The sequence below is a fragment of the Tachysurus vachellii genome, chromosome 12, assembly GCF_030014155.1.
Source record: "Tachysurus vachellii isolate PV-2020 chromosome 12, HZAU_Pvac_v1, whole genome shotgun sequence".
Taxonomy (NCBI): Eukaryota; Metazoa; Chordata; class Actinopteri; order Siluriformes; family Bagridae; genus Tachysurus; species Tachysurus vachellii.
The window spans coordinates 6,352,108-6,369,216 of record NC_083471.1 but is presented as its reverse complement, the minus strand read 5'-3'; the positions used below and the strand labels follow the sequence as shown (position 1 = coordinate 6,369,216).

At 37.4% G+C, this 17,109-nt stretch overlaps 1 protein-coding gene across 2 annotated transcripts in view; it reads right to left on the bottom strand.

Moving 5' to 3' along the window:
- LOC132854388 (rho-associated protein kinase 2-like) overlaps positions 1-15,837 on the bottom strand; it is a 42,034-nt gene extending 26,197 nt beyond the window's left edge. The window contains exons 1-9 of one of the 2 annotated variants that reach the window (XM_060882746.1): positions 15,424-15,837; positions 9,678-9,759; positions 9,013-9,113; positions 7,110-7,247; positions 6,052-6,312; positions 4,602-4,746; positions 4,022-4,160; positions 1,820-1,911; positions 34-193 (exon numbers count right to left, since the gene is read on the bottom strand). In XM_060882746.1, the coding sequence (XP_060738729.1) occupies positions 34-193; positions 1,820-1,911; positions 4,022-4,160; positions 4,602-4,746; positions 6,052-6,312; positions 7,110-7,247; positions 9,013-9,113; positions 9,678-9,759; positions 15,424-15,522 (1,217 nt within the window). In that variant the 5' untranslated portion in view covers positions 15,523-15,837. The remainder of the gene's footprint in view (positions 1-33; positions 194-1,819; positions 1,912-4,021; positions 4,161-4,601; positions 4,747-6,051; positions 6,313-7,109; positions 7,248-9,012; positions 9,114-9,677; positions 9,760-15,423) is intronic. The other variant, XM_060882745.1, reaches the window with a different exon arrangement.
- Positions 15,838-17,109: the final 1,272 nt, after the last annotated feature.

Here is a 17,109-nt window from a genome sequence, read left to right as displayed (position 1 = left end):
GAGAGAGAGAGAGAGAGAGAGAGAGAGACTTACTGGTCCTCCCTGTAGTAGGTAAATCCAACAAAAGGCAGCTGGTTGCCTACAAAGGCACGAGGAGGTGGGAAAGTCTCCACGTCCCCTTTATCATCCTCGATATCATCAAAATTGCTTGTGTCGATGTCACTTCTCAACTCAGGCACCACTGGAGCCATGGCTGAGTGAAAGAGAGAGAGAGAGAGAGAGAGAGAGAGAGAGGGAGAGAGAGAGAGAGAGAGAGAGAGAGAGAGAGAGAGAGAGAGAGAGAGAAAATAAGATCAAAATGCAAAGACCTCCTTTTTCCTAGAGGTGTGTGCATGTGTGTGCGTGTGTGTGCATGTGTATGTGTGTGTTTCTGAAAGGATCAGTGTGTGTTCCACACAAAGCGGACAGTGTAGTTAGCAGGAAGGAGTGGCGTCCGCTGCGGACCCTTTCTCCCTGTTCACCTCGCTACAGTAGCACACAACTTGGCTCACACGCTCACACACCTTCTCACTCTTTCTCCTACACACACACACAAACAGACACACACAGCGTGCATTTTACAAGAAAACACACAAGTGCCATAGCTCCAATCCTACTCTTTTTACACAGAATTTTATTATGTATCGGTTTCAAAAAGTTACACAATTTTCCCCTTACTTCAGCCAGTTTTGGTTTGGAGTCGACGTTCTTCACTGGAGCTCTGAGACCAATATAATATAAAAGGTACGTTCAAGGTAATGGAAGTCTATTTAACGTGACATTCTTCTCCACAATCACACGCACAATCTTCATATACTTATTTCAGATGATGCTGTTTCGTAACATCTCTGCTGTCACTGTGTGCTGAATGACACCCAGAGGTCCAAAAAGAGAGAGAGAGAGAGAGAGAGAGAGGGAGAGAGAGAGAGAGAGAGAGAGAGAGAGAGAGAGAGAGGGAGAGAGGGAGAGAGAGAGAGAGAGAGAGAGAGGGAGAGAGAGAGAGAGAGAGAGAGAGAGAGAGAGAGAGAAGAGGTGGAGGAAGAGAGAGAAGAAGCAAGAGAGGGTGAGACTGTAGGAGAGAGGAGGGGGAAGGAGGGAGGGTTAGAGAGAGAGAGAGAGAGAGAGAGACAGAGAGAAGGGGGAGGAAGAGAGAGGAGGAGGGAGAGAGTGAGAGTGAAGGAGATGGGGATTGAGAATTGAGGAGAGGAGAGGAGAGGACAGGACAGGACAGGAGAGGAGAGGACAGGAGAGGAGAGGACAGGAGAGGAGAGGACAGGAGAGGCGGAGAGAGAGAAAGATTTTGGGGAAGGAGGGAGAGTGAAAGTGAAGGAGAGTTGGGGAGTTGAGAGAAAGACAGAAAGAGAGAGAGAGAGAGAGCGGCCCCACAGCAGTGGTTTTGCATCACTCCTCTCATTAGAAACTCCACATACGCCGCAATATCCACCCAGAAAATCTATCCAAAAATGAACACTACACAACAAACACTACACAACAAACACCAACACACTCCACTGCAAAGCTTCTCAACATTATAACACAAAAAAACAGAAATGATTATATTACACAAATGTTAGACATGTAACACATGAATGATATTTAAGAGAAGAATCCTGGCCTCTTTTAGCAAACGTTTCACACCAGCGTTCCCTCAACACTCTATTACACTGCTGTTATCATTATCACCTTATTACAGCAATAAGGTTCTTGCAAACTATATGATAAACATCGAAGGATCTGATCTCACTCCAGACACATGAAAACTAATTGTACATATTTATCAAGCTGTATATTATATCATTGTATATGTTCTAAATGCTGAGTGGACAAACACAACTCTTACTATCTCGTATGGTGTCGAAGGTCCATTGGTCGTTCTTGAAGAAGGGATGACGTTTGATTTCCTCCACTCCTGTCCGGCCAAGCCTCACCTCCCTGGACATATCAAAGTACAAATCAACACACTACAAATGTACACAGAGCAAAACCAAACCAGATAACCCCCCACTCCCACCACACACACACACACACACAAACACTCACACACACACACACAGTTCCTACATTGACAGGTCTGTAGATCTGTTTGTGTGCTTGTAACTAATATCCAGCTGCTAAAGAAAGTGAGCGACAAGCAATGCAGTGAGAGACAAGCCTGCATACAAGCACACACACACACACACAGCTCCCCTCCCTGGGGTACTAAGAACCAAGCTGCCACGTGTGGTTCATTCCAGCTGAAGCCAGAAACCAAAGGGAGGGCAATGGCACTGGTGTGTGTGTGTATGTATATATCTATATATATATATATATATATATATACATATATACATACATATATATATGTGTGTGTGTGTGTGTGTATATGTGTGTGTGTGTGTGTGTGTGTGTGTGTGTGCGTTTGTGTGTGCTTATATGTGTGTGTGTTTATATGTGTGTGTGTACAGACCCAACACAGCTTTTCATAGTAACTTAGTAACAGCTTTACATACTAACAAATAGGAATATCAGAAAGGAAACAGTAGCTGAAACACGAAGGGGCTCGAGAGTGAACGATTGAAGTGCAAGAGACGGCCCGCTGATGCCACACCTGACTTCATGTGCATCATGACAGCATCAGATCAGTTTCCGAAGCTTCAAGCATCATTATAATACCACAATCAACACCATCGTGATATTCATTTTGCACATCACTAACTATTTAATGATGTCAGTACTGCAGACAACAACTGACATCACCAACACCAGAATCCAGGATTTCTTCTAAATCGATCATTATGGCAGTTGCTCATCTGGTTCCATGGGTTTATCCTACTGAATTTACTAGAGTTAACTAATTCATAGAAATGTTCCATAAACATACAGGAACAAAGCAGGAACTATTGAGTAGTTATGTGGGTTAATTACTATAAAATAATAATTCATTGATCAGTAGATATATTTCATGCTTGCTGACTGATTAATTACTGATCACATTGACAACAATTCCCAATAACTGAAAAATAAGGAGGGGCACGGTGGCTTAGTGTTTAGCACGTTCGCCTCACACCTCCAGGGTTGGGGGTTCGATTCCCGCCTCCTCCTTGTGTGTGTGGAGTTTGCATGTTCTCCCCATGCCTCGGGGGTTTCCTCCGGGTACTCCGGTTTCCTCCCCCGGTCCAAAGACATGCATGGTAGGTTGATTGGCATCTCTGGAAAATTGTCCGTAGTGTGTGATTGCGTGAGTGAATGAGATTGTGTGTGTACCCTGCAATGGGTTGGCACTCCATCCAGGGTGTATCCTGCCTTGATGCCCGATGACGCCTGAGATCACTGTCTAAATGCCTGTCTCTCACAGGCACAGGCTCCCCGTGACCCGAGTTAGTTCGGATAAGCGGTAGAAAATGAGTGAGTGAGTGAGTTAAAAATAAGGTACTGTACCCTTCCTTCTAGCTGGGGTCGTACCCTCATCTTTTATTCACAAATACAGTGCACACTTTGACGCAAAAATAGTAAATAATTAGACTATAATTAAAATAGTGCTTATTTTTATTATTCTGATTATTTATTATAAGATAATATTTATTATTCTTATATATATATATATATATATATATATATATATATATATATATATATATATATATATTGAATTTTTAATTACATTTCTTTTTTCTATTTATCTAATATTTAAATGAAAATTATTTACAACACATTTGAAAAGTATGTTAATGAAGAGGATTTGTTTCTCTTCTATTTCTCTTTTTGGACCTAGGATTAGTTACTATTTACTGTATGTAATAATTAACTTATCCAAAAGTACTTAATTAATTATCTAGCGCTCCACATTTGTTAATAATAGTAACCTAAGTGATGGAAAAACTACTCATTTGTTCCTACACAGTTACCTATGAGTCATGTTACTGTATTATAAAGTGTCGCTCTGTTTTGTATGAATTTGGAAAATTTCAGATGTCAATAAATTTCCTGTCAGTGGAATCCTTTACTCTTTGTCTTTACTTGGTATAAGTGAAGAATGAGAGGTCACATTATCACTCTTTCTCACCTGTCAGTCAAAAAGGCACAGATAAGGTCTTTGGCCTCTTTAGACATTTCCATGTCATCTGGAAAGTTCAGACTGTTTCTGTGATCCATGATCTTGCCATAAGTTCCCACTAGTGACTCAGCATAAAATGGTGTTTCACCTGCAGCAAAACAAAACATTTGTGAAGAGAAGAGAAGAAACAAGATGTGAAGAGACAAGAAGAGAAGAGACGAAAAGAGACGAGAAGAGGAAGACAAGAAGAGAGGAGACGAGACTAGAGAAGACAAGACGAGACAAGAAGAGAACAAAAGAGAAGAGACGAGAAGAGACGAGAGGAGACGAGAAGAGTATAGATGAGAGGAGTAGAGAAGAGACAAGAAGAAACAAAAAGAAGAGAAGAGATGAGAAAAGGCAAGAAGAGACGAGAAGAGACGAGATTAGACGAGAGGAGACGAAACAAAAAGAGAAGAGATGAGAAGAGACAAGGAGAGATAAGACCAGAAGAGATACATCCAGAAGATATGAGACCAGATGAAAAGACAATAGAAGAGAAAAGAAAAAAGAGAAGAGAAAAGAAGAAAAGAGATAAGGGGCTACTTACCTATCATCAGCTCATAAAGAAACACCCCCACAGACCACCAATCACACTCTCGTCCGTAATGACCAGTTCCACCTTGTGACATCAGAACCTCTGGAGAAATATAATCTGGAGTTCCAACAGCTGTGTCGCATCGAACCATCCCAGACTGTGCGTGCGTACACACACACACACACACACACACACACACACACACACACACACACAAATAAAGAAGTAAATTACATTTCTGTTAAATTATGACACCTAAATGTATAAGGGTCTTGTTCCATAATAGAATAAACTTCACTGGATATTTTTAATGGCTATCTCAATGTAGTGTTGCACACACACACACACACACACACACACACACACGCGCACATATACACACACACACACACATATATATGTGTTATATATGTTTTAATAACTGTTTTTAATAAGTTGGACTGTGTATGGTCGTGTTTGGAGCCAATTCAATTTTAATATAAATTTTCTATTAATTAACTATATTATTCTGCCCAGAAGGATACAGTAAATCACATAAAAACCCTTCGGTAAGCAGAAAAGCATCTCAGCGCACACACACAACATCAAACCATGCACTGGAGGTGCTACAACAGCAGAAGACGAGGTTATCATGGCACCAGACTCAAACTGAACCAATACAGACTTAGTCATGGAAGGTCTTAGTTCTGTTGAACACCATCGTCTCATACATCTGTAATTACACTGGATTATTACAAATGGTTCCTTTTATATTTTATTTCCTTAAACACCCTGAAATTAATTTCTAGCTAATGACTCTGTGAATGTAATAGACTGCAGACCAATCTGGGGATGAATTTTTTTATCATCCTTGTGCCCAGTGTTTATATAAAAGTCACCCATTTATAGTGCATTAAATCTGCTTTCCACAAGATGGCAGAAAGGGAAAGCCAAACAAATTGAGTTTTATTTTATTCAAGCTTTTAATTTATTAAATGTGACTTTTATTCCTCTTCTTTCCAAAGCAAGCCTAATAAATATATGTATTTATTTATAAATAGATAATTGTAAATATATAAGTTAATGTACTTTATTTTAACTTTATATATGTTTAAAAGAAGTTGAAGCAGCTAGTTATTAGATATAACTGAATGAATGAATGAATGAATGAATGAATTCTGTCAACATGTCACACACAGAGCAGTAGAGTCCCATGTTAACAAATGCAGCTGTTCTTGTGTCTTTTCTGCTCACAAGAACTGCATTTATATTTATGGAATTTGGCAGGCGTCCTTATCCAGAGCAACTTACATGTTATCTCATATAACTGAGTAATTGAGGGTTAAGGGCCTTGCTCAGGGGCCAGTGGTGGCAGCTTGGTGGACCTGGTATTTCAGTAGTCCAACACCTTAGCCACCTTATTAAAAAACTCTTACATATCTGTTTTATTCTCAGTCATGACGCTCTACACAAACATGCTCACCTTGTCCATCTTCATGCATGTACCGAAATCGGCAAGTTTAAGATGGCCACTGTGGTCCAGCAGCATGTTTTCAGGTTTGATGTCTCTGTGGATGAAGCCCATGGAATGAATGGCATCCAGTGCCAGCACCACCTCAGCTGTGTAGAAGCGTGTCCATTCCTCAGGCATGTCGTAATTCATGGTAAGAGTTACTAAATCTCCACCTGCCATGAACTCCATCACCAAGTAGAGGTGGCGCTCGTCTTGAAAGGCACAGCACAGCTATACACAAAGAAACCAAAGCTTATTATGAATCACCCTTCTTTATGTCTCTTCTTTATTTCTATTCTCCTTAGTATGATAATAATCACACAGAAAGACACGTTCACAGATTTGGCGATTCTTTCAAATACGTAGTACTTAAATACAAGTTTTAATCATGTATTATAAAAATATGTAGTCATTGTTACTGATATAATTACTCCAATGTAACCAAAATATCAAACCATCAACTCACTTTGGAAAAAAAAAATAAGAACGGAATTATTTGTCAAAAAAGTACTGCGCGGTATATAACTGAACATCACACCTATATGTGGTTCATCCACAGACAGTGTTTCCCAAACCCTGTTCCAACATGACAATGCTCCTGTGCACAAATCTAAAGGTTATAGGGTTGGAGTGAAGAAACCAGTCGTGTAATTAATCAGTTATTTATTTATTCTGTTGGGTTAAAACAATTAATTACAAGGACTTTTATTTTCATTGTTTATTCATATAGCTAACAATCAAGAAATTGTTTCCTGATTTTCTGCTTTATAAAGTCTTGGCTGATTCCCACCCACTGCAACTAGCTCAGGAAGGTAAATGCTAATGCATGTTTCCACTGAGATGTGAAGCAAACGCTGCTGTTCAGACTGCATCACATTGCAATGCTCACCCCTTCCCAATGTATTTGATTGATAGGGAGAGACAGTATTCTATCCCTCCTACTCAGAGACCATAACATGTGTGCATGTATTTCTGTATGTATGTGTGTGTAAAACATAGTGTGCAGATGTTGTATACTTTCATTCTACCTGCACTATCCAGGGGCTGTTTGAGAAGGCCATGATGTCCCGCTCCTCCCAGAAGAAGGCAGAGTCTGAGCGCTTGATCATCTCAAACTTGCTGAGCTTCTTCATAGCATACACTTTCTTAGAGATCTTGTGCCGCACCTAATCGTAGCAGATGCACAGTTAGTTCAATGTACGAATCAATCTGGTCCATATGCCATCGTAAGGCCAAATTATCACCAGAATGGTGTAGAGAATTTTTTTTATTTAAAGGGAATTAATGACAGGAAAACATTCAAAGACCTATGGGACAGAGTTACACCAAATCGATGTCTTTGTAGACATTATAAACTCTGAGTATAATCATTATTCATCTACTGCACGATAATCACTCCACTACACTGTGGTTCTCTGATTATCAACTAATTCTGAGATTGTGAATGCTTTGATTGATTAATGGTAACCAACGGCAACAACAATTTTAAATCCAGTAATGAAAAAAAAGACCTTTTTCAAGGTATTATCTATCTAAAGTCAACATACGTATCAGCCCCAAAAAATATCTTCCTGTCGTATGTTAATCATATGCTGAAATATAGCATTTTCTAAATAAATAAATAAATAGATAAATAAATAAATAAACAAACTCAATTATATTCATTACTACAGATTGATTTTATTACACAGTATTATTACACACTAATTATCTAGCACTGTAAGTTAATATAATATTGTTGTTGAATCTGATGGTTAATATTAATAAGTGTAAGACCAATACACCAATACACCAAGTGTAAGAATATCAAGTGTAAGACCAATACACTGTATGCTGTGAGTGAACCAGAACAGCCTTTTCCACTAATATCTAGTTGTCAGTTTATTTTGCTAAAAAAATAAAAATAACATCACAAATACCTTTAAATTCTCGTACACCTAAGCTACAGAACTATGTTTATATTAATGATCATATTATAATGAATGAGGTATTGGTACAGTATGAGGTATGAGGGTTATACGCCAATGGAATCCTTTGAGTATGACTATCATAAATATCCTTGAGGCTTCAGTGCATCATGTTCTTTGTGGGATTTCTAGAAGTGCTTGAAGACTATTGTTCATTATATTATAATAATATTACTAAATTCTGGATAGATAAATGTGATCTGTTAATGAGAGAACTGTGTTAATGAGAATCCTAAATCTTACCCATGAGAAATATTTTAAAATAAATATCAGTATATCATAATGGTACCATATTGTCTACATATTCATTCGTTTAAAATCTTTTGGGCAATTTTTTTTTGTAAGAATGATGTGTATACAACATTCCAAATCTTTCAACAGTTGCCAAAAATATGCTTGATGTTTAGAATCTGATGCATGTGTTCTATAGTGTCACCTTATAATATGATGCTTTTGGTGTTAATTATAAAATAGAAAATATATAAAATATATTTTGATATGTATTATTTATCGAAATATATATTTTTAAACTGTTCAGCTTTCTTCCTTAAACTATTGAGTTTTATTTAAAAAGCAGTCAAGAAAATATAACCGTTCTAATTTCTACATATATTCTAACATAACTGTGTCAGTTAAGCAAACATATATATCCAACCCACACGCTCCGGCAATCTCTGGACATGTACAAACTCGTGCAGGCTAAGAAGAATTACCAAAACCAAACAAAAAATACATTACCACAACCACTGCTTAAAGGCAAAAAGCACATAGAAAAAAAAGGAAAGAAAAAAGAAAAAAAAACACCTTCACCTTTCCCGTATTTATCTTTTCTTTTCTTTTCTTTTCTTTTCTTCTCTCTCTCTCTCTCTCTCTCTCTCTCTCTCTCTCTCTCTCTCTCTCTCTCTCTCTCTCTCACACACACACACACACACACACACGTCTACAGAGTTCAGCACATACTCACCAATTGCACCGCTCCATAGGCTCCTTTGCCGATTAATTTGATACGGTCGAAATCATCCGGCCGTACCTGCAGTTCCCTCAGACGGTTTACAGCCTTTTCATCTACACAACAGTCCACAAAAACTTAAAGCTTTCTTACTGACACAACTATGTGTTCAGAAATGTCTAAAAGATATTAAATGACATGTCAAGAATTCTTTAATATTTATTGCAAATCTGCATGTGACATCACAAACACTTCGGATTGAATTTTTTTTTTATTTTAAAAGAAAAGTGATCTCAGAGAACAGGATTGAGTTTTAATATATTGTTTAGGGGATTATTAATCTTGAAAAGTCTAGATTGGGCAACATTCCATGCTTTTCCAACATTCACGTTAAATCAAATGTTCTGATCTACATACACTCTCCTGAACTGACATTTTTCACTCAGTATTACAACTTGTACATTAACAATCTCTAAAGATTTACATTTATATACATTGGAACTTTTTGGAAATTTTTATTCAAATCACTAATTTTCTAGCTGACAATTAAAGCACCAAACTTGTCTTGGCTGATCAACTTTGGGTGGGTGAGTGGAAACTGTGTCACTTTAATGTGTACCTATTCCTTTAACCGCAGTGCTCTTAGATAATAGTTGTACTGTTTGTTTAAATGCGCTTACATCTGTTTAGGAAGGCATCAATGTTTTTGTTCTTCCTCAGCGCAGAGTGATTCAGGTCAAGGGCCAATGCATTTATAGAATCCTGCACAAATTGAGAAGAAAAATCATTAGAAACCATTAGAAATGCATCTCTGATCAGGACAATCTACATGCAACTCCAAGGCATGAGCAAGCTTTAAGACAACATGCTACATTTAGCTTCAGTTTAGACATGTAGGAAGTAACGCTGGGGATTTTGTTTTGCAAACTAATTGTGGTTAAAGATGAATATACATCTAATACAAAGCTAAAAATGGAAGCTGAGTTCTAAATTCTAAGAGACGTACTGTTTACGAGTGTGACATTCGACCAACTACGATAAGGAAATGTGATGGAGATATAGATATGCTAATAAAGTAGATAATGTTGTTACACATGATTTCCATATTGTACTGGTTGGGCATTCCTTGATATCTGCTGCAGTTTTTTTCTAATGGATTTAAAAAAAACAAAAACATATGCTAACACAAATATTCACATGAAGAGTCCCATCATTTTACCAAAATGTTAGGTTAAAGGATTAGGTTGTGCATTCTGCATGCTACAGAGGTGCCACTAAAGGTATGCACAGAAAAATAAGCAGAAACCAAAAGTGTTATGAGGTGAACAAAGTTCTTCTGGAACGAATATGTGACATATGTAACCTGCACTCTTCTCTGAAGTCTTTCTATTAGATTTTTAAGCATAGCTTTGGGGATTTGTGGTAATTTAGCCACAAGAACATTAGTGAGCTCGGCTGCTGTCGATCGAGGATGCCTGTGGTGCAGTCAGTGCTCCAGTTCCTCCCAATGATGTTCAGTGGGGTTGAGGTCAGTGCTCTGAGTGGGACTGAGTTCTTCCACGGTTAACCTTGCAGACCATCTCTTCATGGACCTCGCAGGGTCCTTTGTGCAAAGGGGCATTGTCCTACTGGAGCAGGTTTAGTTCCAGTGAAGGGAAATTTTAATGATACAGCATACTGTGGATAATTGCATGCTTCCAGATTTGTTATCAGTTGGAGAAAGAACCACATACCATGGTGAGGTGTCCACATACGTCTGGCGGATGGTAGGAGTGTAGCAGGTCAAGTTTGGTGAAGCAGGTCAAGTTTGGTAAAGATGGACGCTCTTTGTAACAACTCAAAACTGGTAGCGTTAAGTAGCATTGACTAGTTGTTCCAGACCATGAATTTTATAAAGAATTTAATTCATAATGTCCTGTAGAGTGAGGTTTGAATGTGGTTTTCCGCTTATCCCCTTGCCTGATATGCACCCGATGGTAGGTGTTGTCCATTTCAGGTCTGGTAAAGATGGAGTCTCCCTGTACAGCCCAAAAGTGGTGGACATAAGTGGCAATGGATAGTGGTTTCGGACCATGACTTTTTTAAGACCTCGATAATCTTTTCATGGGCAAAGGCCTGCATCGTTCTTGCCCACAAAAACCCTGTGCCAGTGGGGCAAGTGGAAGGAAAGTCAAAGCGAGGGCTTTGATGATGTTTTTGCCGATAGCTGCCTGCTCAGTGTCACAGAGTAAAAAGTTTTGACCTATGGGAAGACAAGTGCCTGGAAGCAGGTCAATGGTACAGTCATGTGGATAGTGTAAAGATCAAGTTGTGACCCCCTGCTTGCTGAAGTCTGCATTGAGATTGTACAGGAAGTCTGCATTGTGATTATACTCGGGATGAAAATAAAGACACTCCACTTCCACTTCTAGGATAGTGCCAGTGGACCAGTCAGTATATGGGTTTTTGAGAAGTTGTGAAAGGAGTGACCAAGAATAATGGGGAATACTGTATTAGAACGAACTTTAACTCCTGTACATCAGCGTCCTGCCATCCTGATGGTGGCAAGATGTAGGAATGAGGTTAGGTGTCTTAGCTTTCTCTTGGCCAGGGGTGTTCCATCCAAGGCTGTTATCATCAGAGAAGAGAGGGTGTCAAATGGAATCTAAAGGTTCTTCACTAGGTAAGAGTCCATGAAGTTAACCAGCCACAGAAGAGTCCAGCAAGGCCTGGACTTGTCTTTTTGGTAAGAACAGTCAGGTCAGAGAGGTCCAAGTATTACCAAGCTGCATTCTTTTAGAGGGTGTTGGAACGGTTGTAATCTTAATGATCTCTCACCAGGAGCTGGGCAAACTCATGCCTTGGTGGTTGCTGCTTGATGAGGTGAGAATGAAGACTTGCATTTCTGAGAGCTAAAAAAAACAGAGCTAAATATATGTCCAAATGAGTCATTAAACTCACCTTTAACCACCCCAACAACCCACATGTTCACTGCTTGTTACTTTGTCAAACAACGGATCATCATTCATCATACAAACAGGAGGCAATAAAACAAATTTATTCAGCTCTGCCTTTTAGCTTCATGTGATGCTTTTTTGTCCCAGTTTACTTCTAACTTTTTCAAAAGCACACACCTACACTCATTAAGTCTACAAATGAGTTGTAGTGTGATGACCATGTGCACACACACACACACACACACACACACACACACAAGCAGGAAGTGGTATATGATTCAGCACGCTGGTGGTTATCTCTCTTCTGAATTTGAGGATATAACCTCAACTTCCTGAATGTTATTTTCCCCTTTAACAACAGAAGACATGAAGAAGGGGCTTGGAGGATTTCTGGAGTAAGTATGATCAAGTCTGATCCTGGCTTTAAATATCAGAATTATTAAAGATGATCTGTTTGGAATCTGTTTCACTGGCCTGGTGATGTAATAATTTAAGTGAAATACTAATACAAATACTAAAAAAACATTTTCAATCATCATCATTGATTAGTCATATCACTTGTGTTTGAGTCTGATATGATCCAGCTGTTTTGGGGATCCCCACTTAATCCCAAGACAGCTTTGTTATATAAACAACTGGCTCTTCTCAATCCCATGGCACAGAGGCTCTACTCCAAGGCGTTCCTTGATTTTTAGGTATAACTGTATTAAACGAGCAAAACAACTGAGCACCTCTAACAGTAGATTTTGTAGCTGTAGAAAATGGTCACACACGAGTATCACTAATTTTTAAGTCAGAGCTAAAAATGCTTTAGGATTTAGGAAACTCTTTTTGTGGACTTTTTTCTCTCCCACAAACACAAGCGTTAAACCTTCTGAAATTCTTCAGCAGAAAATACATAAAGTAAACATAAGGTGCTGAGCAAAAAAAAAAATACAAATTAAAAAAAGCATTTGAGACTCATAGTGAAAGATTCAAGCAGTTATAGTTATTGACATATCCAATACAAAAATAACAAACTATATATATATACGTATATATATATATATATATATATATATATATATATATATATATATATATATATATATATATATATATACGTATATATATATATTTATGCAATATATTGCATTTTGCTACATTTTCCATGCAAAATTGATATTTTTAATAAAGATGTGCGAATGTGTTTTTGCTCCATATATTTTTCAAATTATGTTTTTATAGAATAGGATTTGTTCACCTGCAATAAATTTGAGGAGGTGAATCTGTTGTTCTATGTTTTCAGGTAAAAAAAAGTATTTTTCCATGTGACTTATTTGACCTACTTGTGAATTATTTTCTATAATTTCCACTGTCGCACGTGCTCAATGGTGTTGCTTTAATGACTATAAGTCAGGATTTGAATATAGACAAAAATCTTTATACTAAAGAGAAGCTCCTGTTTCACCAGCACAGTCTGGCACTGACACTGTAACACTATCACCTTTTTAACAGTGAGGATGTGTTAGTTACTTAAGAGTGCACCAGTAATAAAGGAACTACGGAAAACAATTAGAAGACACGAATGAGATCAGTATTTCATTTAAGGTATGTTCAGGTGGAATATAAATTCCTATCCTCTTATTTAAACATACTACATTCACAGGGAGTGTTTTCATATGCCACAATATTTCAAAATAAACCAAATGTATTGATAAGAAAAAACAAAATGTCTCTACTGATTTTGCCACAAGATTCAAGCTAGGTGACTGTCACGTGACCTGATACTTATTTTCATTTCTTTTTTCATATAACCAAAACATTGGTCAACATGTGTTGCAAAGCAAATGAACCTGCAGAGAACATATGTCAGATATTTTAATGACAAACCTTCTTATCAGATTGTAAATATTTTTCCTAGTAAATATTTTTCCTAATACGGTTCCACAGAAAGGCCATTATTAGAGAGTAAAATACTAAATTTTAATGAAGTGTCTTAGAACACATGACATTTATATAAACCTGAGATGGTATAAGCCATTAGAAACACCCGTAGCTAAAAAGCGCATAAGTATGCGATTAAGGATAGGATCAGGAAGTGAGGTAAATATGTTTGGGTTTGGATGATCTATTTTCCTGGTGCATTTGACAACAAATCCGTTTTTCCCGATTTAAGACAAATATGAGTTTTCACATACACACCCTACTGGCCTATGTCTTTAGAAATTCTGGCTAATTTGAATGATTAGCTGGAGCTTGAATGCAAACTGAAAACAATTTAGTTGGCTCCAACACAGGCTTGTTCTACAACTTCCCTTCTTTCTACATTACATCAAACGCACTGACATGAAATACCTAGAGGGATAATTATGATGAAACAAAGCTATTTGATCATCAAATAAAGTATTAAGGAGTATTCCTGACCTCCAAGTGTTTTTCCTTCTTTAACTTACCCACATCAGGGCTTGTCTATCAGCTAATTGTGTCTGAGAAGGATAAACAAAGAAATGTGTAGGACAGAGCTATCCAGGACCTCAGAGCAGGCTTTGTTTTAAAACACACAGACACTGATTGGAAATAGAGCACTTCAAGACAGGCACATTCTTGAGGAGAAGGGTGTGTTCCTTAACACACTAAGATTATATCACACAAAAGCAGATAAGATCCAAAACCATCAGCTTGGCCATTTAACTTGGCATTTCTGCTTGTTTACAGTACTAATTTGTTATTTACAACTGTTTTTTGGGGGTTTTTTTTGCTTCTGCTTATTCGCAAATTAAACAGATATTCAGTTTCATGTTTTTAGAGATGTTGTAATGTAAGATGAAGACTGTAGCTGGGATAATTCACAGAAATGCTGGTGTGGGCAGCCCTGTTAGACTGGTTTAAGGATTTTGCTCTCTCTGGCTGCCCTTTCTTTCTTTCTTTTTTTTTTTTTTTTTAAAAACTAGCTCAAGGCTCCAGAAAGTCACTACAAAGCAAACACATTAATAACATTCTACACTACACCCCTTTACTTAAGCTAGTCTGAGCTTAAGATTTATTCCTTTCTGATTCATAACTCACGTTCAGGAAAGAAAAAAAAAAAACAAAAATAAAAATAAATAAATAAATAAAATAATAATAATAATAATAATAATAATAATAGTAATAATAATTATTATATATATATATATATATATATATATATATATATATATATATATATATATATATATATATATATATATATATATAAAATGAGTAATTAAATGTAGGGGATTAGGAGCACAATTCCTTGAATGAGAAACATTATTTCACAATTTAAAAATGTCCAGCTGTCTTGACTTCAGTGTCCCGGATGAATGAGAACCTTCTGATACTCCCTGTACCTTTAAAGCATGGACAGATAGTAGACATGTGGTACCATATCATAAGTCTTCAAATAGTTAATCACAGCAAACAACACATACGATAGAGTGTTAAAGCAGCAACACACTAATATCTCAAAGCCGCACGTTCTTCTTACCAACAAACTCGCCAAATTGAGGTCTGATCGCTGGTCACTGATCATGGACTCCAACATTTTCAGCTGAGACTCGAGTCTTTTCTCCGCTCCGGGCGTCATAGTGCACGTTAAAGGAGGACAAAATCAGCACAGACATGAGACAGAGAGGGAAAGAGCGATCCGTGGTGATCCCGGGGCTTAAAACTTTCCAAAGGAAGTCAAAATCCAAAGATCCAAATACATGTCACCTGAAACAGTCAGGCAAAACTGTTCTGCTGGTGTAGTTCTGAGAAAAACACACGATCTGTATAGCAAAGTCACGTCTTCCCCCCCTAGTCCCGGTCTGGGACGGAAACAACAGCGCCGTGCGCACGAGTTCACCTTTTTTTTTGGAGACTGACGCGTAAAATGTGCTCAGGTCGCCTCTGTGTGTGCGTGTGTGTGTGCGTATGTGTCTGTATGTGTGTGTATGTGTGTGTAGCGCCGTATTGTGGCTCCTTGCTGAGCTAAAGGCGGAATTCCTGCTCTCTGACCTCACATGACGCTTTTAGCGCACATTGCCGAAGTGCGCTACAAATAAACGCTTACAAAGTCTGGGTTAAATAAAGACAATTACATATATACATTTACACTCTTCTGTATTGTATTTTGACATACATATACACATAGTCTACACATTTTACCTTCACATGTATTTTTTTTATTGCTAAAATGTGTAGACTATTTTAATGAAGCATTGCCTTAGGCCTTTACTGTACTTACATTACACATTTTTACACATACATTACTTACATTATTTATTTGTAGCATAATTATATATATATATATATATATATATATATATATATATATATATATATATATATATATATATATATATATATATATATATATATAACATCACATTATATGGCCAAAGGTATGTGGACACCTGAACATCAAACCTGTATGTTATTCTTCCCGAAACTTTTGCCACAAAGTTGGAACCACACAATTGTGTAAGAATGTCTTTGTATGTGGTCGTATTACAGTTTCCTTTCAGTGTAACTAAGAGGACTATACCTGTTCCAGCATGACAATACCCATGGGCATAGTCATGGGTTATGGGCACAAAGTTCTCCTGACCCCCAGGCCTCCTTACCGTAATGGGACCAGGCCTCCTTACTGTAATGGCTGAAGGGATTCTCACACAACGGAAAAATCTTGATTTCACCAAAATACGTTTCTGCAAACAGCTGTGATGTTGCAAAAGTTTAACCTATTTTACTGCATAATATCTAGAATGCACAAGCAGTAAATCATATCTATAACATTTAGTTCATCAATACATCAATAAAATTCAAATTGTCCTTTTCTACTTTACATTTTGGAGACCTTACTTAACAGAATTCAGACTGTGAAGAAAATAAAGTATCACAGTAAACACATATCACTTATGTTGATAACATTTCATTGGTATAGAAATATTACTGGTTTTGGAAGGGCCTGACTTCTACAGTTTTTGGTTGAATGTGTTTTTGTTCTAAAAGTAGACCATTTTATGCTCATTCAGTTCATAAAGTTTTAATAATAACTTCATCCTAAATGATGCTCAACTGATCTGAATTCAAAACAATGATTGAAAAAAAAATGGATTTACCAAATCAACAAACAAGACAATGTTACACTTAGTTACATATATTTTTCAACAATTCTCAACACTAGAGC